The 24,666-nt window shown below is 37.2% G+C and overlaps 1 protein-coding gene across 4 annotated transcripts in view; it reads right to left on the reverse strand.

Annotated features, from left to right (window-relative positions):
- Positions 1 to 2,935: 2,935 nt before the first annotated feature.
- The window catches only part of LOC126299079 (endoribonuclease Dcr-1-like), a 262,481-nt gene continuing 240,750 nt past the window's right edge, over positions 2,936 to 24,666 (reverse strand). For 3 of the 4 annotated variants that reach the window (XM_049990749.1, XM_049990750.1, XM_049990751.1), the window contains 5 exons: positions 13,059 to 13,279; positions 12,804 to 12,969; positions 9,673 to 9,748; positions 9,420 to 9,589; positions 2,936 to 4,462 (listed from right to left, as the gene is read on the reverse strand). In XM_049990749.1, the coding sequence (XP_049846706.1) occupies positions 9,421 to 9,589; positions 9,673 to 9,748; positions 12,804 to 12,969; positions 13,059 to 13,279 (632 nt within the window). In that variant the 3' untranslated portion in view covers positions 2,936 to 4,462; position 9,420. Of the gene's footprint in view, positions 4,463 to 9,304; positions 9,590 to 9,672; positions 9,749 to 12,803; positions 12,970 to 13,058; positions 13,280 to 24,666 lie in introns of all 4 variants that reach the window. The other variant, XR_007552718.1, reaches the window with a different exon arrangement.

Below are 24,666 nucleotides of genomic sequence, written 5' to 3' on the forward strand. Positions count from 1 at the left end.
TATGACAAAGTCTCGTCTTAGAAAAAACTGGTTTGAGCTTTCAAGGTAGATCAGGTGCTGTGTCCAGGCAGAGCCATCATTTTTAGTGTACGGCCAGAACAAGACAAGAAGAAGAAATTGAGAAGAAATCACCATCCAGTGTTGAAGAATTATGAGACCACAGCAAGCAACACAGTACCACCGCCTCACCAAGAAACACAGTGAGTGGATCACAATATAGTATGGAAACCATGTCTACAGCTGCAAAAAGAACTCAAAAACATCTAATATGAATCTGGAAGGTAGTGAGGTCCCCACTGAGCATATAGTCTTGTCTCGGGCTTTTAAATTAATCCTAATGGCATTTGATGTAAATAAAGATGAACTTAGAGAACTAGTAGACAATTGTGACCTATCATTCGAACTAACACCAAATCGTAGTCATAGTGTACTATTAAAATTTGTTAAAAATAGGGCTGTAGGTGCAGCTTGGAGTAAACTACTTGTATGTGATTTTACAGCAACTTGAGCAGATGTGAAAGGAATCTTATTGGAGAACTCTGTGTCAAAAACGCCTTTAGATTACCATGTGTGTTTATTATTCTCTAGTAGATGGAAAAGGGCCAAAAGTGTGGCCTAATGGGCAAGCTGCATTGACACATTGCAAGAAAAATTTTGAGAAACCATCTACAGAGTGATGAGGGCATCAGATGCTCAGGGTACCCATGGTTTAATTGGGAAGCTAGTTTAGTATTCATCCAGGTAATCGAAAATGAGACTATTAAAACTGTCATAAAGCACAAGGAGAGTATTTAACATTAGCACAAGTAGCAAATCTAGCACTAACAGAAGAAGTGTCCATTGTCTCTTATAAAGAAATGTTCGGTGAATCCAGTAGTCTGAGAAATTACTGTTTTAGCTGTGAGTGAGAAGGCCATCATATGAGTAACTAAGCTATGGAGAAACACATTAGGAAATTAGAAACTGTGAAGCAGAGTTGTAGGAAACAGAGAAAAGGGTACCCTATCCTTCACCATGGCTGAGAAGAAAGAGGAAACACTACATACAGGTCATAATCACAGGGAAATTGGGAGCAAGGAACCACTGGTTTGTTGTCAATTCAGTCTTCAGGGGCATCTATGACCATGGGACAAGGTGAGACCGATTACATGTCATGTTTGTAAGGAATCAGGACACTTAGCCCGACATTGTAATGCCAATGTTAGGGTAGTGAACTGAAGACTGAGAAATTGGAAAACGAAAGAGTGGCACGATTAGCCAGTTAACTTGTGCCATAAAGTTGTACTCAGTAAACTACAAAGGCAGGAATTATTTTGTAATGGTTAGCTGCATGCAGGGACGTGTGAGAACCATGAGTTTCATTGCAGATAGTGCTGCTCAGGTAAGCGTAATTAAGGAATCAGCATTGAAGATTATGGTAGGCAGTAACACGGATGAAAGAATAAAACTTAAAGGGATCATTAAAGAATTAATAGACACACATGGAGCCATGATGTTAATGCTGAGGCTAGATATGGTGGTGGTGGTGGTAGTGGTGGTGGTGTGTGTGTGTGTGGGGGGGGGGGGGGGGGGGGGGGAGGAGAACACATGTTTCAGATAGTAGAGGATGAGTTTGATGTCCCATATGAAGAATTAGGCAGAGACTTCTGTGAGAGAATGAAGACACTCTGGGTCAAAGGGAGACCATTACAGTTACGGATAGAACTGGAACCAAACTGGCATACTGAGACAGAGCTGTGCAGAGGGAATGGACATTAGGCAGCCAAGAGAAACTTGTAACTTACATATAGGTGCACAGTGCAAGCCACTTTAGTCAGTCAATCAAGAGGTCACACACATTGAGAAACTGCTGATTTCATGCTCATTGGCGGAGAATTGGAAGTAAAAAGTGACACAGTCACATATCATCTATAAGCAAACAGCATCAATCGCTTATACAGAAGCCCTAAAACACCAAGCAATGCAGAGTTTGGTAGACTTTGAGAGTTCCAGTAAACAGAAGAACTCCAGTGACAGCCACCTTGGATGAATGAGCCTACAACAGAACCTATGAGAGTGAGACATCAGACCAAATTAACTTTGTGCACTAAGAAGGGTTTGCGAAGTTTACCTGTAAGTACCTCTGGGCTAGATTTACCGGTTTCCATCTTAAATCTGCCTACATGTACCTATGTACATATGCTGCTTACACTGGTTTTTGGTCTGTAGTACGATGTATTACTGTGTATACACTAATCTTGACAGTTATAGTCCACAGTGGCCACTTGTTAGCTTAACATCCAAGTCTGTCTGTACTGTCTCCAACCACAGAGGCTTGAAAAATCTGTTTGGTCCACTGCCATTTCATTCCTGTACACAGCCACACACATACCAAGAAATGAATGACCTCAAAACCCTGTGTCACCTCTGACCTGAAGGTGAGCATTTAAATAAAGTATGTAGTGACCCACATTGGGTTACAACAGAGAGCACTGCTGTGAGCTGTGTTGCATGCAATGTGGAGCAGCATTTAGCGTCAGTGGCTGGCATGCTGCAGGTTGTCAGTCCAAATCCAATCAGTACCAAATATTTGTTGTTTAGCATTTACCATTTCTAGAAAATTGTCAAAGTTTTTTACATTTGTAATATTTGCATATTCTGGAAGATTCAATGCCTGTATAACTAGCAGCACTCTCTATCCAAGAGGCAGTTCTGTTCTCTCTGTCTGGGGGTATCTGCAACAAACATACTTTCAATGCCAAGTGTTTTATATGATTGATGACCCTGCTTTTCAATTTGGGACTTACAATGTTAAGTGTTGTATTTGACTGATGACCCTGCTTTTTAATATGGACTTTATGTGATTTTGATGTGACATATATAATAGTTTTCTGAATTGCAATGTTGCTGCTGAACTTTTGGGATGGCAGGTGGAACAAGCTATACTAAACAAAAATTTTATGGTAAAAATATTTATTTATCTCCAGTGGCACTGATTATTTTCATACTAATTTTTCCATGTATTAAATTTTTGAAACAGAAAAGGAAATGAGAGATGTTATTTCACAGAACAGTAAACTGACTGCGCCATCTATCTTCAATGATACTTGTCTGAATTCTAGACTAGTTATACATTGAACAAATTGTTAAAGCAAAACATGGTCAGTTCATTCACACTGTAAAACTTTTTACATTAACTTCAATATTTCAACAAAAAATTGTATAATTTACCAGAAAAATTCTTCTGTACAGTTTAAAGAACAAAGAGAGAACCAAAAAATGTGTTCTAATTGACACTATAACATTTAGTTTGACATCCAGTATTACCAATACCATCTGACAATAACATTAATCTTTTCAATGCAGATAATGTTTTTACCTGAAAAGTGAAATTACAAATGTCAAATACAATGCACAACTTCTACATGGTGATCACTTTTACATTTCCATAATATTTGGAGCTTATGGAGCAACTACACATGTTCATACTACGTATGATAAATTGACACACCACAATTTCAGATTTTCACAATTACTTTAATTTGTTATTCAGCACCTTCTGATGAGGCTACACTCCGTACTTTTTTCGTATCGCATTAAAACCTCTCTGACTTGTGCATTAAACTATTTTTTAAAGGTAATTATTCCTTATTTCAGTATTTTCCTAACAGGAAAATACTTCTCACTGAGCACATCATTATAAAAAAAAATCTCTCAGTGCTTAAAATAAAAGAGACACTAGAGTCAACAACTAAATCTGAAAGGTTGAAAGGATTCAATTCATCTGGTTAGCAAATGAGGCAGTGTAAACAGGGCACACAACAAAATGAACAATAAGTCTTTATGTATATTTGGATGGTCTCACAAAAGGAGAAGTATACAGGAGAGATATATCACACTGCTCAGATGGTACTTTGAGAAGAAAGACATCAGACAAAAGACAGTCACCCATCTGTATGTATTTCATTCACTCTTTATTCATTTACCCATCTGAAATCCTAAAAAGTTTTATTAACAGCTGAGAATATCAGTATTTATTTAATAACAAAAAATTAGGGTTACTAAAGTCAAATGACTGTGTTTCAGTTGTTCGCTACAGTGAATAAACTAAATTTTATTGTGTTATTTTAGTATGGCCATTTCACTCATTTGTCAAATTATAAAAATACTGTACTGAATATTTAATACAAGCAGGTCCATCTTACAAGGAAAAAAGGAATGAATGTTAAGAGTTAATGTCTCATCAATAATAAGATTGTGAGTCACTGAATCAGTTTGACAAGGGTGACAGAACAACTCATTATGGCTTACTAAAGAAAGTATACCAGCCTTTTTAAATTATGTAGGAAAACCACTCAATGCCAGTTTTATTTCTTGAGACAGTCTGATATGATGAACCTTCTTAGATCATGCCTGGAAAGCAATTCGGATCCAATATTCAGATCTGTTTCACCATGAATACCCATATTCAAATCAGACATATCTGCAAAATAGGCAAAAAAATTATATATCAGGGTGGCTATTGATACCTTCCTCACATTTTGGCAGGGTATTGTTTCAGTGAAATGTGACTTCAATTGAAAAGTTGTTCATAATTATATAAAATTCCATCTTTTGTAAGTGTGGAATGAATATTGAAATCCATGTGTTAATATGTACTTTTCATTTTTGAACACTATATGCGAAGAATTTTTAACAGTCATCAAATGTTGAATAGTGGGGATAAACTAAAGATAGCACTCAGTATTAACATAAATTTTAATTTAAATTCTGAAACAGTTATGTCTCCAAAGAATCAAAACAGAATCTCAACTCATGTTGGACAACAGCATTAACAGTGCATTTATTTGGTTCTCTTAATGAAACAATATAAAATTTCTAAATTTTGTTTTCATTAGTCCGTTTTATTCTACTATAGGCGATATTTTACCTACCACATATGCTACCAAAAGAACTGAACAATTCCCAACATACAAAAGAAAGAAAGCATTGTTTCACCAAATGTATCTTAAAAATTACAGTCAACAATAACAAGCTGCAGTACTTAATTAAATTAAAATCACATCTCTTTTCTAATTATACAGCATTTCTGTGCAATTAATTATCTATTGTCATAGCTGCAATGGGCAACTATTGTCTAAGTAGAAGTGTATTAGCTGCAACTGGCAACTATTGTCTAAGTAGAAGGCTGTTATTGTGCAGTTCACAATATACGCACGTGCACGTGCGTGTGGGGAGAGGGGAGTGGGGCAAAGGGAATATAGGGATGAGGATGCTATTCAGGGTAGTGGTGAGAAGGGAGGGACAAGAACATTTGTACAGAAAGCAACATTTCATTAGTATACATTGCTCTTCTTAACTCCTTGCACCTTTACATTGCTTCTTTCTTTTCTTGTTGGGGAAGACAGAGCCTTTTGCTAAGAATAAACTACGATCAGCAACGACAAGTTTGAACGTCAATAACAATGGCAGCAGCAGTAACAAATGCATCAACATTAAGATTAAGATTGTCACAATCACCATTACTACCATTATGAGAGATAACAATAAGGATCATGAAAATAGTTAAAATGATAAATAATAATAATAATAATAATAATAATAATAATAATAACAGTAACAAATTGTTCTATGAGACAGGAATGGTAAACTTTTCAATGATCTGATATTTGGTGGACAGTGATGCAGGTACTAAAATTTAACTCTAGTATCTGTCATGACAACAAAATAGTTGCTACAAAATAAGTGGAGTCCAATAAACAATCATTCATTTGCTCTTAGTGTGGTGTATGAATTAGCTTACAAAACTTTTACATATCAACAATAATAAATATGCTTACAACTATAGAATAGGTAATAAAAAAGGGAGTCATGTAAGAAACATGCAAAACATAATCAAACAAGAGTCAAACTATTTCCTTTCGTATGTGCATACGTACATACACAATTTAAGTCTTACTGCTGTCAAATGCATAAAATAAATTGCTCTACATAGCAGTTTCTGTTGACAGTAATCAAATAATTGTATCAGGATTGAAAGAATTTACACTTAAATATACATAAACCATCATTTAATCAATATTGTTCTTTGTCATAACTGACTGAAGTGCACAAACAATGCTGCCAAGAAGTATGGCAACTATTCACAGCAAAAATATACGAAGACCTTTTGTTTAAACATTATATTAATTTGTAAGTACACAATAAAAGACAACATAACAAATAAAACTATAATACAGCCCACTGTATGCATATCATATGTACATTTAAAATATGGCTTGTAACTTCAGTGTACTAAGTTACTTGGAAATGGTGCTACTAATTTAATTTACACAGGTGCAACAAACATTAATCCACGTGGTAGTAGTGTGTGTTATTTTCCTCAGCCAATATTGCAAGAAATAGCCCCACACTACTGCTAATACTAATTTAAGTATATCTCAATTGACTTTTACACACACAAAAATTGTAATTTCTTTATACAGTTGTAAATTTTTTGTGTTTGTAAAAAGAAAACACAGTAAGTCACATAGAAATCACAGCTTAACATGGCTGTTCATATAAGAAACACAGTAAATAATACTGGTTCTTTTTGGAATTGCATAATTTACTCATAATGTCATTTATACACAAGTAAAGCCAAAATTATTTAACAGTGACTGAAAGACAAATATCAAAACATTAAAGCCACTTTAAGGACTGTAACAGTTATTGTTTTGTATCACTAGCAATAATAAAAACAACTAGCATACAATCAAACCTGGATTTTACATTTTTAACATACAGAATGTAAATACAATAAAAACTAAAAATTAATTCAGAATTTTATACAGACGACAATATATCATCTGCAACTGCACAGCATGTCACGTAAATCAGCAAAGGTTCAGAAGAACACATGATTAAACCAGTAACACCCATCCGATAGTAGTACTACATATCTTTCACAAAGATGTGTCATATTATTCATTTTATGGCGAGAGTGGGGTGGGGAGAAGAAGGGAGGGTTGTAGTGGGGGATCAAATGATTTTTTTGTGCATGCGGGGAGGGGGGGGGGGGGGGCGTGGGGGCTCCTACACAGCATCAGCATCTCTTTTAATGCAAAGAGAAAAAAAGAGATGAATGTAATGCAGCAACAGAACAGTGAAATGAATGAGAGAGAAAGACTGTGTGGCTGTAGTTCTTGTAATTAGTTTCAAAGATCACCTGAATGATGATGCAGAATACAGACAAGAGTAATTTCTTTCGTCAACTTGTTTTCATTAAAAATGTTCAATAGACTTAATTACTGCACTTGAGTAGAAAGACTGGTATTTGAGTCAAAAATTAATATTAAATTAAAAGTACCTGTACAAAATTAGCAGTCAAAATATGTGAAAAAGAAAATCTGTAATAACTCATTTGTAACTATAATGGTAACAGAGCATGTGTAAGTCAATATGCACAGAAACACATGACATGCAGTCTCTTTCCAGACATTCCACCTGCAACTGGAACAGAACTTGCAACCTCAAGCCATTTAGCCATAACAAAGTGGCCTGTAAAAGCAAAATCTACATCTACATGACACAAACCACTTTTTTACAAGTTGAAGAGGACTGCTTTTTGTGTAGGATTTGCTACTTTTCTATTCAATTTGTGAATGATACACTGAAGAGAGAGAGTAAATAATGGATGTTTTTTAGTTTTCTAATGAGTCCAATATTAAATAGAAATGAAAGAAAAATAGACAGTTATTAAAGACTGGAATGAAAGTAAGTGCCTTGACTTTCATTTCCAGTTTTTCTACAGAAATTTCATAATTTTCTTGACTAATGACACCAAAGAATTTTTATCTTTCATGATTATATCTACACATCCATTTAAAACTACAGTAAATAATAGTCTTTACAGAAGTTTCATTCACAGCTGGTTTACTCATACAATAACAACAGGCACACTATATTGACCGTACATGTGTATTTTTTATTTACACTTGTAAAGTAATAATGCCAGATGGTTGCACTGAAAATGTTTGCCAGTTGATGGAAGAGAGGTGACAAATGTGGAAAAATCCTTTCATTAATGTTTGTGAAAAATATGTTTCATGTCAACATTAAAGAGGGTACAAGATGCCATGCAACACCATGTACTGGGGAATACAGTAGCTGGCTGACCAACTCGGAGGCACAAAACAATCGAAGAGCACGTGGTGCTACACAAACCATCTACTGATATTTTCTGCAGAATTAAGATCATCATATGAATGTATTAGAGTGAGTCTTTGCACTGTGTCCATTCGCAACTGACATACTCATTTACATGCACCAGGCCAGCCAGACACTGCCAGATATTGAATTTCACTTTCAAACAGTTGGAGATTACAAGGTACAATAATTGTATAAGTGTTCACAGAATAAATGTGAAGGATTAATTCCAGCAATTCACTGTCTTTCTTTTAAAAACTTAGTGGACTGGACTGACTCTGCAGTGACTTATTTTTCCATTTATTACAATACATTGCAATTACTTTTCATTTAAAGCTTGATGCATGTTTTGGAGAAAGATTATTATTCTTTGCTTGTGGTGGTTTACTTCTTGGAATTGGAATTCACCTGGAGTGATGGAGCTTTTGTTACCGTAGGAACTGCTTGTGTAGGCAGTTAAATGCAAAATTAGGGCTCCAGTAACAGTACATGTCATGGATCTGTTGCACTAATCAGTGATTTTTGTGTTTTTATGAATGGTTCACATGAGTAAGTATAATAGAAGTGACATCATTTAGGAAGTGAGCACTTGGGGACTGGTGATTGGGACAAGTGACTTTAAACGCAATCACGCAGGCCATAAATAAGAGAACCAACACATCTTGTACATTCTAAATTCTCCCAATGAAGTCTGTCCACTGCTTGTGTCCATAATGTTAGATTTATATTATGATTCCTTTCAAACTACTTCAAATGCTGGTTCAAAAGGCCTTTTTCCTGTTGTAGCACAGATTAGAGTAGTGCCTGCAACTGTTACCTTGTTTATTGGCTATGACAATTCTTTACATATGTTCGTAATTTCCAAATTATTTGGACAACACTGTTCTTTCCACACCACCCAAATTTAGTTTAATCAATAAAAATAATGTCAATCAAAAGGAGGAAATTCCAACATAAATCTGAGAATAGTGACAAAACTCACGTGGAAACATGCCATTTATGAATGTCTAAAGCAGATAGTGGAGGAAAATGCAGAACGCAAAATTGTAAACTCCAGGTTTTCATTGGAAAATAATAATAATAATAATAATAATAATAATAATAATAATAATAATAATAATAACTAAAGAAAACTTACAAACGGTACACTGCTTAAGAGTAAGTAAACTGTAACACTACAGAGACTCCTTCATTAATTTGCTGGAAGTCTCTTGGCTGAGAAAACAAATTAATAGAATGATGCTCGAACATACTTCATAACTTTTTAGAAAGTAATCCTTTCTTTTTAAGTTGCTTCAAGGCACATTTTGCTGCAGTACATTTGGCAATTCGGTAATTACGACCAATTCCTTTAAAAATTCCTTTTCCAAAAACTTCCACTGAGACACGCACACGGCGACCATCGGCCAGTTTCTCTGGTTTCCTTAAATAAGAAATTAGTTTCATTAATTTTTCCTCCTCAGTAAATTACTATCCTAGATAATGATTAGTTATGATGAAACTCACCCAAATTTTGCTGTTTCTGGCTCCAGTTCAAGAAGTTCTCTGATTGGTGATTTTGGTACATTAGTGCTGAATTGCTCTGTAAATAATATACATAAAATGCTACTAAAGTTGTAATGTCATCTGTAGCTTAGAATGTTATGAAATAGGACCCAATGACATGGAATTAAACTTAAACACACACAACTGGACTTGCAGAAATGAGTCCCAAATTAATGAATGACAATGAAAACTATGATATAAAGCTAAAGAATACCCTGTTTGTCATTATGTCCAATTATGTTATTGCAAACTTGGGAACATTGATGGGACACAGTAGTGAAATTTCACATATTTGTCAATGTAAGACATAATTAAATATGCACCAATGTTGATGACTATATGAACTACTGATGAAAATTTGGTCTGGGAACAAACATACACCAGCTGTATCTCTCAATCACTTACAATGGTATCACATGGAATGGTACTAATTTTTGTCATTAATCATCATCAAGGACAACACCTGCTGCTATGATTTATTCTTGGGAATAACAACAAATATAATCCAAAAATGAACCAAACTGATTGAAGAAAACTCATGATCATATTAGTTATTAAACTGCAAGGGTTTACTCTTTGGGAAATTTCTCAAGCATAGCCCACAATCAACATACAACACTATGAAATCAAAGTGCAGAAACTGATGAAAGCATAAGTGATGAATATTACTGAATGAGACTGTATGAGATTATTCATCTGCATGAAAATTATTGTCTACACATTTTGAAACTATTGGGGGATTTGGTTAAGAAAAAGTTCAACATCAGTTTCAATGCCAAACTCACTTTTATATTTTTGATGACTTGGAAATGATAGTAGGTCCTGTAACTAGGATGAAGGGTTTCTGCAAGGAGGAGGTCAATTGTGTTGTCTCTAAGAGGGATTTACATTTTAAAAGTAGTGAGCTGTGCATATATAGGGGTGTTGGGGAGTCCCCTGCAGTTGCTGCATAACGGACAAGGTAACGGTTGCAGCACATATGAGCAAAAATTCTGCACCATAAAATCCAAAACCTGTAAGTTTCCATGTCTCTTCAGTCATCATTTTATATCCAACACAGATGTACTCTTCTATGATACTAGAGCCTCCCTTCATATATCTTTATTATCTGTGAAGGATCATTTATTTTGTTAGTTCTATCTTCAGTTCTTCTTCTTCATTATAACCTCCGTAGCACTACGGGTAGCCCCTTCATTGATTTAATTTTCTTCTTTTCTCTCACTCTTCTTGAAAGATCTTCACTGTCCTCTTCTTTTGTCTGCTCCAGTGGTCTCATTCTATCCTTTTACTGTATACTTCCCTGTCTTTGATCTACAGCATGTTGGTTGGAGTGTACTTGCTTCTCCAATTTTGCTTCCCTTCTACCTTGAGCCCCAATTCTGGCCAATCCTTCCTGAGTTCAATAAACCACTTGATACCTGTCTTTCCTCTTGTTCTCCATTGTTTCGCACACTCTTTTTGTTATTTCATCCATACTCATACTGATCAGATGTCCCACAAACCCTGTCCCCTTCAGTCTGATTTGTCTTGATGATGCGCACATATTCCAGTACATTTCTTCCCTAGGTTTTTATATCCATGTCTCATCACCTCTTTCAGGGCCCAATACTTTCTCTAGTTGTCCTGCACCTTAACTTCCTAGTTTTACCGTCCCAGCTGCATATACTCCTGCATTCCTCACCATGGCTTTGTAGTGTCTCATATTCACATCTGTAGATATATTCTTTTTATTGCATATACATCTCTGGTCATGCAGAAAGGTGGCCTCATCTTTTTCATCCACTCTATCATTTGCTCATTGCTCCTGTTTCTCCCCATTTTGTATCCTCTAAGGTATTTCAATTTGTCCACATTTTGCACAATGCCTTCTGGAGTTTTTTCAATCCCCAGTGGTATTCAGTGTCTCTGTCTTGCTGTAGTAAATCTTTGCTTCCATTCCACTGGCTACATTGCTTAGATTGTCAAGCTGTTTCTTTGCACCTTCTTCTGTTTCACTACTGCTGTATCATATGCAAAGGCAAGGCAGTCCACTTGAACCCTATTGCCCTTTTTGTCCCCCACATGCATCTTTTATTCATTTCCTTTCATTGTTTGTTGTTCTCCAATGTCTGGTCACTTCAACCAGCACTACGTTGAACAAAATTGGTGACACTCCTTCTCCTTGTTTAACACTGGTCTTTATCCCAGACTCTTCTGACAGTGCTCATCTGAATCTTACTCTTACCTTTGTGTCTGAGAGAATTTCCATTATCAGTTTTCGTCTACCAGTATATTCCTCTGTTCTTTATGATCCTTCCAAGAGTCTCTGTGGCAGTGGAGTCATACACTTTCATGATGCCCACAACATTTACTAATGTAGTTTTATTCTTCAAGACCCTATGCTCTATCATTTGTTTTTAGGGTAATGTCTATTCCAAGTATTCTCTTCCCATCCTAAATCCAACTTGATAGACACCAGTTGTGCTTTCTGTATGTCCTTCTACTCTCTTCAGTAGTACATACTGCATAAAGTATAATACATGTTCCAGTTTGTTGTTTCCTTGGAGAATGGCTACTGTCTGCATTTAATCTTTCTGTTTTTATTATTGGTTGAGGCCCAGAAAGTTTTTCTATACTAACTCTGTCACATGTGCAGAATGTCAGAGTAGAACCACTAACTTAGTTTCTTCCATCTCATGTTGCTCTGCATAAAAGTCTTAATGCCAGGCACATATCACATTGCAAACAGTTATTGCCAGCTCATCATGGAGTAACATTTTGGGGTATCACTATGTTTCCCTCAGCACAACAGTCTTGTAGTTCCCACTATATGGTTTCTGCAGAAGTAATTATGAAACAAGAGTGTATGAGTAACAAAGTAACATGTTCAGAGGCTGAATATTTTGCCCAACACACACACACACACACACACACACACACACACACACACACACACACACACACACACACACACCAGTCTATCATCTTTTTACGCTAATTACCAAGAATGTATACCAAATCATATACAATTTCAGAGCACTATGAATCTTTGTCATTCCAATGAATCTAGTACCTGATATGCTAAGACATAAAATTATAGCTGTGTCAAATACCTATTTCTGATTTCATCATCCGATAGTACACTCTCCAAACAGCATCGAGAGACATGTTGCTATCCAGAAAGATCGCTCCAGCAACTGACTCAAAAACATCTCCCAGTGCTTTTGGGACTTCAACATCTTCAGCTTCTTCACATTCTTCTTCTTCAATTAAATAGTACTGAATTTAAAAAAAAAATAGGCATATAAATAGCTCACCAGAGTATCCAACAATTTAACATAGAATTATCAAAGCACAATTGTCACTACCTCTTCACTAATTGTATGTCCATTTTCCTCTTGAATACGAACAAATCTATCAACAACCTCATTTAATCCTGGTGATAAGTGACGGAAGTATTTGTGAAAGCCATAACGAACAGCAAGTGATGCAAATATTGTATTATTCACAAGAGCTGAGCGTAGGTCAGTCAAAGCACCCGGAGAATGTTGACGTGAATCTTCATACAGATGACGAGTGATAAGGTAATCTAGATTTAACAAAAGAAACACATGGCAAGAATATGAATAAAACATTAGCACTGCATATGGAAGCTTTAGAAAAAAATCAAAAACATATAGAAATTACTTAAAGTATTGCTGAATTGATATCACTATTTCTTTGATTGAACTACTGTGAAGAATGCTTGAGACTGGTACCACAAAAACAACAAAATGTCACATCCTGGCTGTAATAAACTAATATCCAGCCGGCATTGGTCAAGTTGCCTGGTGTGCTCACAGTAAACCACCATTCTCAGAATGCATATAATTTGAGGAATGTTGCTTGTATCTTACAGAACAACACTATGCATAAAATAAATTTAGTTCTTATAGGACTCTTTACAATTGCCACGTTACTTCAATTCAAAGGGAGGGAAGGAAGGAAGGAAGGAACCAAGGAAGATTAGAGTTTATGTGCCACTGATAATATCATTATAGACACAACACAGGTACACACTGGGAAGGATGGCTGAGGAAATTGACAATATCTTTTTGAAAGAAAGCATTTACCATAGTTGACTTAGGCAAAGCATGGGTAAATTAAATGCATATTTCCAGATGAGGATTTGAACCATTGTCATCTCAAATGTGAGTCCATTGTCTGATCCACTGTGCCAACCTGCTCTGTCACGAGCGTGGGATGTTACAGTGATGGTATTGTAGAAGAGTTCTGGAGAATTCCTTTATTTACCTCAGAGTTTAACAATCCATCAATGATTAATTTTTTGTGTTTAGGAGGATTTGTTAGTGTAACACTAGAGGAAGAAAGCACTGTCTAATATTTTATACATTAAAGAATTTGGTTGCGACATTAATTATGAAACTACTTGATTACAGCAGGGATTCATTCCAATGTACAACTAATGGTACACAACAGTAAATAAATAACAAATATGAACTAAAATGATGCTGTTGCTATATGGATAGCATGAGAAATGGGAAATTTTTGAACTGGATGTTACAAAACTGAAGCTGCAATAATTCTTTGGAACAAAAGTAACATAATTTAGTACTCATTGCCATACAGTTGGAATGAGTATTTGCTATGAATGCACTTGAAAAGAGTGGTGATTGTGTGGTCACCAATAAAACAAAGTTGCACCATTCTTACCAGCCAGTGTATCATGAGCTGGTTTCACTAATTTATTATTATAACAATTGTTCAGAGTTTTGAAGATATGGGTTCTGCCTTTTAACAGGATAAAGCCTGACTGTGGAAAATGTCAGTGTTGCAAAAGTCACAATCAACCAGAAAATCTATGTTCAGTTGTCAACTTGCATCAACAATGCAGATGGGTAACGACATATGCAAAGAATACTTCATAAGCAGAACTTTCATTCAAACAAATATAGATTGCGCAGGATTTTCACCATAAAGAAGGTATGTAGTATAAAGAGTGGCACAACCAGCTTTCAATTAAGGTTAAAAAGAACTCTAATTGCATTAAATTAAGTGGTTGTCATATTAAGATTATTTCTAGTTTCATAGATGCATGAATACACAGAATTTTAATTGACAATCACAGTACAGTGACTATGACCCTTACAAGTATCCCTTAAACTGCAAATACACTATGATGTTCAGTATGATACCAAAGAATAGTATGATTCCCCCCCTCCCCCCCTCCTCAATAGGATTTTTATAACTGCAGTGATAGCACTGTAGTGATTACATACAAAAATTCAACACAGTTAGCAGAAAAAATTCAATTAAACTCTCAGACACACCCACAACTGGTCATTAAAGAATAGAGTAACTTTAAATGTGGAAAAGACAAACTGCATAAACTCCTGACTAAATAAAAATCCCAATGATACTACACTGACAGTCAACAATGATGTACTAGATTGTGTAGCTGACACCAAAGTCTTGGGAATTAATGTCGACTGCCCATCGAAATGGACAGAACACTCGGGAATTTTGGCAAAGAGGTTATCCTCAGCACATTATGCCCTGGGTACTCTCGCACCGATGCACAATATTTCATGCCTTAAAATAGCCTACTTTGGAGAGACACATTCAATCCTCAGTTACAGGATAATGTTCTGAGGAATGTGCTGGGAACATACAGACTATTTTCAAGAAACAGAAAAGACCTGCATGAATAGTAGTAACAGGGCACACTGTAAAGGATTATTAAAAAATGTTAGAAGTTCTCACAGACCTATGTGAATACATCACACACAACATATATATGGAAAAAATATTTATCTGTACACCAGAAACAGCAAAATACACGACCATGGAACCGAATCCAGAGACTGTGTAATTAAACAGAAGAAACAGATCAAAAACTCAAAATAATGTATTATACCATGGAATAAAATTGTAAAAATTGTACAACAGACTGCCACAAGAAATAAAAGACATAAATTATTCCCACACCTCTAGCCAAAGGCTAAAAAAAGTAATTACTAAATAATAACTATTATATTGTAAATGAACATTTAAAATAACTATAGATAGTAACTTAATGTTCATGAACATTGTTCTATGCAACAATTTATGACATGATTAGAAAAATAGGACTAAGTATTGGAGCTATCAATACAGTAAGTGATGTGCGCCTATGGATTATTGCCTCAGTTGTGTGACTGGATTCATGATTTCTTGTCAGAAAAGTCACAGTTTGTAGTAATAGACAGAAAGTCATCGAGTAAAGCAGAAATAATATCCAGCATTCCCCGAGGAAGGGTTAAAGACCCTCTATTGTTACTGATCTATATTAACAACATAGGAGACAATCTCAGTAGCTGTCTCAGATTGTTTGCAGGTGACACTATCATTTACTGTCTTGTAAAGTCATCAGATGACCAAAACAAATTGCAAAATGATTTAGAAAGATATCTGTATGGTGCGTAAAAGTGGCAATTGACCCTGAATAAAGAAAAGTGTGAAGTTATTCACATGGGTACTAAAGGAATCTGCTAAATTTCGATTACGCGATAAGTCACACATCTGAAGGTTGTAAATTCAACTAAATACTTATGGATTACAATTACAAATACCCTAAATTGGAACAATCACATTGATAATGTTGTGGGTAGAGCCAACCAAAGACTGCGATTCATTGGCAGAACACTTAGAAGGTGCAACAGGTCTACTAAAGAGACTGCTGCACCATGCTTGTCCATCCTATTCTGGAGTATTGCTGTGCGGTGCTGGATCCGCATCAGATGGGACTGAAGGATGACATTGAAAAAATACAAAGAAGGGCACCTCATTTTGTATTATTGCCAAGTAGGGGAGATAGTGCCACAGACATGAATTGGAATACAAAGAAGGGCAGCTCATTTTGTATTATTGCCAAGTAGGGGAGATAGTGCCACAGACGTGAATTGGAGTGGCAATCATTAAAACAAAGGCATTTTTCATTGCGATTGGATCTTCTCATGAAATTTCAATCACCAGTTTTCTCCTCTGATTGCGAAAACATTTTGTTGGCACCCACCAACATAGGGAGAAATGATCATCACAATAAAATGAGAGAAATCAGGGCTCACACAGAAAAATTTAAGTGCTCGTTTTTCCCAGGTGTCGTTTGAGAGTGGAATGGTAGAGAGAGAGCTTGAAGGCGGTTCATTGAAGCGTCTGCCAGGTACTTTATTGTGAATAGCTGAGTAATGATGTAGATGTAGATGTAGAGAAGCTATGGGAGTCAGCCTAAATTAAGCAGGGTATAGATGTGGTATCTCATGTATGTGAAGGCTACAGCATGATTTTAGGGTTAGACAAGTCTTAACACCTCACTGATTTTGAGCATGACTACTCATGCCTGCACACACTCTTCCTCGCAAGCGATAAATTGCGTTATTTTCATGCGGAGAGAAATGCGCATGCACCACGTGCTCATGACAACATGGGAGAAGCACCAACTATTAAATAGGGGAGGGTCAGTTTTGACAGCAGTGTCATTTAAGAGCAGCAATGATGAGTTAGCACTGTGAAACACTGACAATGTTTTCGCTTTTCAGTTCACAGAGTGAGGAATATTATTTCTCTATACAAAAATATGGGTATACAAAATGTTTACTGTATTATAAGACACTGAATCTATTCACTAATTTCATTTTGCAAAGGTACTAAATATCTTACCATGTAAAAGAATTTGCAAATGGAAAATGTGAAGGGCCGTAGTGTGGACAAATAGTTTTAAAAAAGCTTAAAAAGAAGCTCTCTGAAGAGGTGGAGGAAGAAGAGAAAGAAAACTAAGGTGACTGTGCCTTTCAGATGAGGTACAAAACTATACTACTTTTAGCAAAGTCCTTACACTTTTTCACAAATGGTGAACTTACACTTTTTCAGAAATGGTGATTTACTAAAGAATACTTGATCTCAAAATTTATGTCCTGTTCAGGTGGAAGAGTTTCGTGTGGTGTCGTTACCAAACTCTTATGTCTCACACAAATTATGGCAGACATTCAGAGCCAGCTTCCAGAAATTTTTAAAGTGTTCATTACACATTCTACAGCACTTTATGAAAGCACAGATATCACAGGCACACAAATGGATGTGACATTCTTAGGGGCATTGAAAAAAGTGTAGAAAATATAGTCTGTCATGGGATTTACTAATCTATATATGTCTACAGAGGGAGCACCAGGTGTGTTGGAAAATAAACCAGGATTCTTAGTGCAACTGAATGGGAAAATGAAAAAACTTCCAGTACCCAATTCGTACTGATCGGCAGGTTGAAATGTGATCCGCAACGTGACAGGAGAAATTAAGACAGTGTAGATTCCTCAAAGCACTTCCCTCACATCTGATCTCCTCATTTACACAAACCTCTACACAACTCATCAACCTGTTCCTTGTGATTATGGTGGGGGAATAGTACTTGCTGCTCACAGGCCTGAGCTCACCATCTGCTCAGAGAAAAAACTGTCCGTGAAGCTCTGGGTTAGACTTTCTCCATCAACATCATGACCCACATGATTGTGTGTTGAGTGGCACCAAAAAGTCCCTGTGGCCCTGTGTGGAGCCTGACTTACCAATTGGTATGTTGCATTTAGTGGACCTGCTGAAACATAGTGATGTATTGTATGCAGTATATTGTCTAGCAAGATGAAGTGCTGTATATTTTCAAGAAAAGGATGGAGGCAAGGTAATACCCATCAATGGGGATAATTTTAGCACCAAGGAGGTCAAGCCACTGAAGTGAATGTTAGCGGTAATGTCAGAAATTCTGGAAAAGGAATATTGCTGCAGCAAAGACGTATGCCGTGAAAAGGCACAGGAAGCTACTAAGACTGCCGGATACAGATTGGGAGACTCAAACGTTCTTAACGGGTGGCAGGGACAAAGAATCCAGTGAAATATTTTTAAGTGCTTTATCTGAAAACTACCTTGAGCAGTTAAACAGAGAACCGAGTCATGGCGATAACATATTAGACCTTCTGGTGACAAACAGACCCAAAGTATTTGAAACAGCTAATGCAGAACAGGGAATCAGCAATCATAAAGTGGTTACGGCATCAATGATTTAAGCCGTAAATAGAAATATTAAAAAAGGTAGGAAGATTTTTCTGTTTAGCAAAAGTGACAAAAAGCAGATTACACAGTACCTGATGGCTCAACACAAAATTTTTGTCTCACGTACAGATAGTGTTGAGGATCAGTGGACAAAGTTCAAAACCATCGTACAATATGTGTTACATGAGTATGTGCCAAGCAAGATCATAAGAGACGGAAAAGAGCCACCTTGGTACAACAACCGAGTTAGAAAACTGCTGCGGAAGCAAAGGGAACATCACAGCAAACATAAACATAGCCAAAGCCTTGAAGAAAAACAAAAATTACGCGAACCGAAATGTAGTGTGAGGAGGGCTATGCGAGAGGCGTTCAATGAATTCGAAAGTAAAGTTCTATCTACTGACTTGGCAGAAAATCCTAAGAAATTTGGTCTTATGTCAAAGCGGTAGGTGGATCAAAACAAAATGTCCAGACACTCTGTGACCAAAATGGTACTGAAACAGAGGATGACAGACTAAAGGCCAAAATGCTAAATGTCTTTATCCAAAGCTGTTTCACAGAGGAAGACTGCACTGTAGTTCCTTCTCTAGACTGTCGCACAGATGACAAAATGGTAGATATCGAAACAGACGACAGAAAGATAGAGAAACAATTAAAATCACTCAAAAGAGGAAAGGCCACTGGATCGGATGGGATACCAGTTCGATTTTACACAGAGTATGCGAAGGAACTTGCCCCCCTTCTTGCAGCGGTGTACCGTAGGTCTCTAGAAGAGCGTAGCATTCCAAAGGATTGGAAAAGGGCACAGGTCATCCCTGTTTTCAAGAAGCGACGTCGAACAGATGTGCAGAACTATAGACCTATATCTTCCACAAGGCATTTGATACAGTTCCCCACAGTCGTTCAATGAACACAGTGAGAGCATATGGACTATCAGACCAATTGTGTGATTGGATGAGGAGTAACAGAATGCAGCATGTCATTCTCAATGGAGAAAAGTCTTCTGAAGTAAGAGTGATTTCAGGTGTGCCGCAGGGGAGTGTCATAGGACCGTTGCTATTCACAATATACATAAATGACCTGGTGGATGACATCGGAAGTTCACTGAGGCTTTTTGCAGATGATGCTGTGGTGTATCGAGAGGTTGCAACAATGGAAAATTGTACTGAAATGCAGGAGGATCTGCAGCGAATTGACGCATGGTGCACGGAATGGCAATTGAATCTCAATGTGTAATGTGATGCGAATACATAGAAAGATAGATCCCTTATCATTTAGCTACAAAATAGCAGGTCAGCAACTGGAAGCAGTAAATTCCATAAACTATCTGGGAGTACGCATTAGGAGTGATTTAAAATGGAATGATAATATAAAGATTATTGTCGGTAAAGCCGATGCCAGACTGAGATTCATTGGAAGAATCTTAAGGAAATGAATCCGAAAACAAAGGAAGTAGGTTACAGTACGCTGGTTCGCCCACTGCTTGAATACTGCTCAGCAGTGTGGGATCCGCACCAGATAGGGTTGATAGAAGAGATAGAGAAAATCCAACGGAGAGCAGCGAGCTTCGTTACAGGATCATTTAGTAATCGCGAAAGCGTTACGGAGATGATAGATAAACTCCAGTGGAAAACTCTGCAGGAGAGATGCTCAGTAGCTCAGTACGGGCTTTTGTTAAAGTTTCGAGAGCATACTTTCACCGAAGAGTCAAGCAGTATATTGCTCCCTCCTACGTACATCTCGCGAAGAGACCATGAGGATAAAATCAGAGAGATTAGAGCCCACAAAGAGGAATACCGACAATCCTCCTTTCCAAGAACAATATGAGACTGGAATAGAAGGGAGAACTGATAGAGGTACTCAGGGTACCCTCCGCCACACACCGTCAGGTGGCTTGCGGAGTATGGATGTAGATGTAGATGTAGACTGCATTGCATAAGAAGATTAAGCATTTGCAGGAAACAAAGAGAGCGCATACGGAAGAGTTTGAGTTTCAAAAGCTGTTCTTTCCACATGAGCCATTGCCTGCATTGCCTGTTGCGCAACACAGGAATCCTATGGGGAACGAGGTGCTGGCATACACAAAGCCATACAGAATAGTGCAGACCCTGCAGTTGATTTTAAAAGAATTTATGAATCAGCAGTTGGCCAATGGCATAACACAGGAGTGTAGTAGACCATGGGGGCGTGAACTGTAATCATACCAAAAGAGACTAGAGATGGTTCAAGGAAGTATTGATTCTGGTGCCACTACCACCTGTGACGAAGCAAGCTGGGATAATTTTAATTCCCTTATTGTTTTGCCATTTGTCTCCTTATATTCATTTTGTTACTTTTAACTAATTATCATTAACATAAGTGAATATAATCTGCATTTCCATAAAAGAGAAAGACTGGCCCTCACTTTTAAAGTAAATAGCACCAGATCTAATTTTGTGCTTAGTTTTATGTATGTAATTGATTTTCTAATTTATTTTGACTATTCCTAGTTGGTATCATTTGTTATAGGGTGAAATCAGTGATTGTTTTGTAACTTAAATTCTATTGTTGACATATAAACAAATATAACTTCTGTAATAATTGTAAACATTTGGAAGGCGAAATGCTGGCGATCTTGAAGTTTCTATTTAGCTTTATTCAAAAACATGCTAGCAAAACCAGGCCTTATTAATTCCAAAATAATTAACAGTTTTGTCAGAAGTATTGTTTGCATTACTATATTTGTTAATTTCATTATTTAAACAAATAATTCAGCCCAAACCTCGTAGTAGAAGAAACTGTTAAAAAGACGCAGTCTTTCAATATATTCATTTAAGTGGATGAGTTAAGTTTTAATTGTAATTTCTGCTAATTTAACTTCAAACAATGTGTAGTTTCAGTACCAATTATTGTGATGACATATAAGGGCCCAATTTTTGGTCATGAGACAGTCAGTCCACAGCTGAGTTTCTGACGAGTAACGTGTGCTGGTTCGAACAACAACAATGCTGCAAATTAACTGTAGTGTAAGTGTTAAACAATTAGGCCATGTGTAAAAACAGTGACAGTGTGTGCTCCATATGAACCTGATTATTCTTCAAGAACTGTGAACTTTGTAGTTAGATTTTACTGCTCGTAGACGTTCAACAGGAAACTATTGTAGCAGTATGTGGAAGTTTGGCTACAAACTATTAATGATGCTTATCAAAAGTTAAACAATAGTGCACTGGCTGTTAACTATGTATTATTGACGGGGTCATGAACATTGAAATTAAAGTACTGTGACACACAACTATGCACTTGTTGGCAACGTGATTTACAGTAGTGTGTGTCGGAATCCACAACACATTTTTGAGCCAGCGTAGCAACGCACTATGTCGACACCGAGGACAATCAACAACCGAAGAATTAAAAGCAGGTGGGAGTGCCACACACAATTTGAACAGTAAGACAACCACAGATACTTACCCATTCCAAACACCACAGTAACAACTGATAATCTTTGGCAGTGCTAATATTTCTTGATGATGGATGTGAGGAGTGGTTACCATCAGTTGGAGGCGATTGCAGAGGATAGAACAAAGATTGCTTTTTCAGTACTTTGTGGACATTATCAACATAGGAGGATGCTGCTTGGCTTGAAAAATGGAGCGCAACATTTCAGATGGAGTACTGAAGGGATTACAGCCCAATCAATATTTAGTGCATCTGGACAATGTAACTGTTTGCTCCACGAGAAAATTTAAAGTAGTGACTGATCATGTTGCTTTGAAGTGGTTACTAGGTTTGAAGGACCCATCTGCTAGACTTACAAGATGGGCATTAAAACTCAGTGAATTTGATTACAAAGTAAGCCACAAACTGGAGAAGAAACAAGGAAATGCAGACACACTAACCAGGAAGGTAGCAGCGATACAAGCACAGTATCACTAACTTGCTGAGTGGAAAGCAACACAGAGTACTGATGGAGAATGTAAGCAGCTCAGCATGTGTGAGGGATTGTTAAGTAAGGAGGCTTGACTGGGATCACAAGTGGTAGTACCAGCAAAGTTCAAGGAAGAGATGGTTATAGAGAGGCACGATCATGTTTTATCTAGCCATGGTGGGTGAAGAGCAATGAATCATAGGGTGGCAGAAAAGTCAATCAGTATGTTACTGTCACAGAGACCACTAGAAGCAACAAAACTATTTCAGTTTATTGGGCTGGATGTATTATGATGGTTTAACCAAACTCCAGCAGTTAACTGTTTCATGCTGACTGTAATGGAATGTTTCTCTCATTTTACAGAGATGGTGCCGATGCCAGACCATAAGCAGTCACAGTCACACAAGTGTTGGTGATTACATGGATGTTGAACTTTGGGATGTCAAGCACAATAATAATGGATAAAGGGACGAACTTCATGTTGGACCTGATAAAAGAATCACGTTAGTTGTCAAGGGTGAAAAAATTAAGAACTAGTCCGCTTGATTCCCAACAGACAGAAGGACAGAGTGGGTTCATTGAACAATCAGGAGGATTACATCAACTTCATCCATATGGACTGGGATACAAATTTATCTCTTTTGATGAGTGCGCATAATTTGGAAGTACCCACTAGCACAGGGTTGTTGCCATTTGAGGTGATGTATGGTAAAAAGGCATTGCCGTTGATTGATATAATTAAATTGAAGGGAACATGAATGGAGAATTAGTCCAAGAGTTTGCAGGAATGGAGAGAGAAGTTTGGAATAGAGTCTAAAAAGCAAACACCAAGGCATTGGAGAGGCAGAGGTGTTAGTGAAATGCATGTGAACTTTACCTCAACACAAGGGGGGCCATACAAGGTGCTCTAGTGGGTGATGTTGTCAAGTCCATATAGTCAGGAAGGAAAAACAAAAACGTTCATGACATGATATCACATCCTATACCACATAATTGAAACCACATCAGCTGTAAATGTGAGCTACAATTACCAACAAGGTCAACGACTGAACATGTCTGACATAAAAGTTCAAGGGAGCATCAGAACTGATCCCAAGAGGAATACCTGTAGACTAAAGGAAGAGAGAAAAAGAATAAGGAGCAGAAGAGTCAGCAACCGGAGGAGGAGGAGGAGGAGGAGGAGGAGGAGGAGGAGGAGGAGAACCATGCATCTTGTATCTCGTATTCTTTAAGGCCAAGGAGACAGTCAATGTGTCTTATGTTTTATCATGATTCTTGCAATTTGTTTTGTGTGGATTGTTAAAGTAGTGTTGTGTACAATCACAGGCATATGCTAGGATAAGGATTATCTTTAACTTTTGTGTGAGAGATGCTGACCAGAGACAGCAGGCTTCTGGAGGAGGGGAAATGATAATGCTCCCTGTCCTCAAGATCATCACCTGGACGGTTGAGTTTCGGTTTTGTCCAGTTGCAGATGGACACTAAAATTGGCATTTAACGTATGGGAACTACAGAATGAATAAGAATACTGGAAGAGGTATTCTCGGGTTAACAACAGCCAGTGCACAGTAATGGAGTACTTAGGAAGGTGTCAAGGGGATTACAAGAATTTGCTCATAGCATATGCATGGTCGACGGAACAAATTCAGGGAATAAAGGAAGCAGGAAGAAAAGAGCATGATTAGATGTTGTTGGAAGGATACTCAAGACAGTTTTTTGGAACAGTTGATGCAAATGACTTGAGTGAGCTAAACAGGACAGAGGAAGCCATGAGAGAGTTAGCAGAAGGGAATAGAGAGACTGTAGAGTGGCATTCCACACAGTTTGCGAGTTTGGAGAGTGGCGAGCTGAACAATGCACATGTGCTTTGACAACTAACTAGGGAAGTATTGGATTATGCCAGAGCATCTACTAGTATTCTAAACAGGGATTTACAGGGAATTCAAGCACAAATGAAAGCATTGGAGGATAATGCTAATAAGGTTTTGGCAATTACT

The sequence above is a fragment of the Schistocerca gregaria genome, chromosome X (genome assembly GCF_023897955.1).
Source record: "Schistocerca gregaria isolate iqSchGreg1 chromosome X, iqSchGreg1.2, whole genome shotgun sequence".
NCBI lineage: Eukaryota > Metazoa > Arthropoda > Insecta > Orthoptera > Acrididae > Schistocerca > Schistocerca gregaria.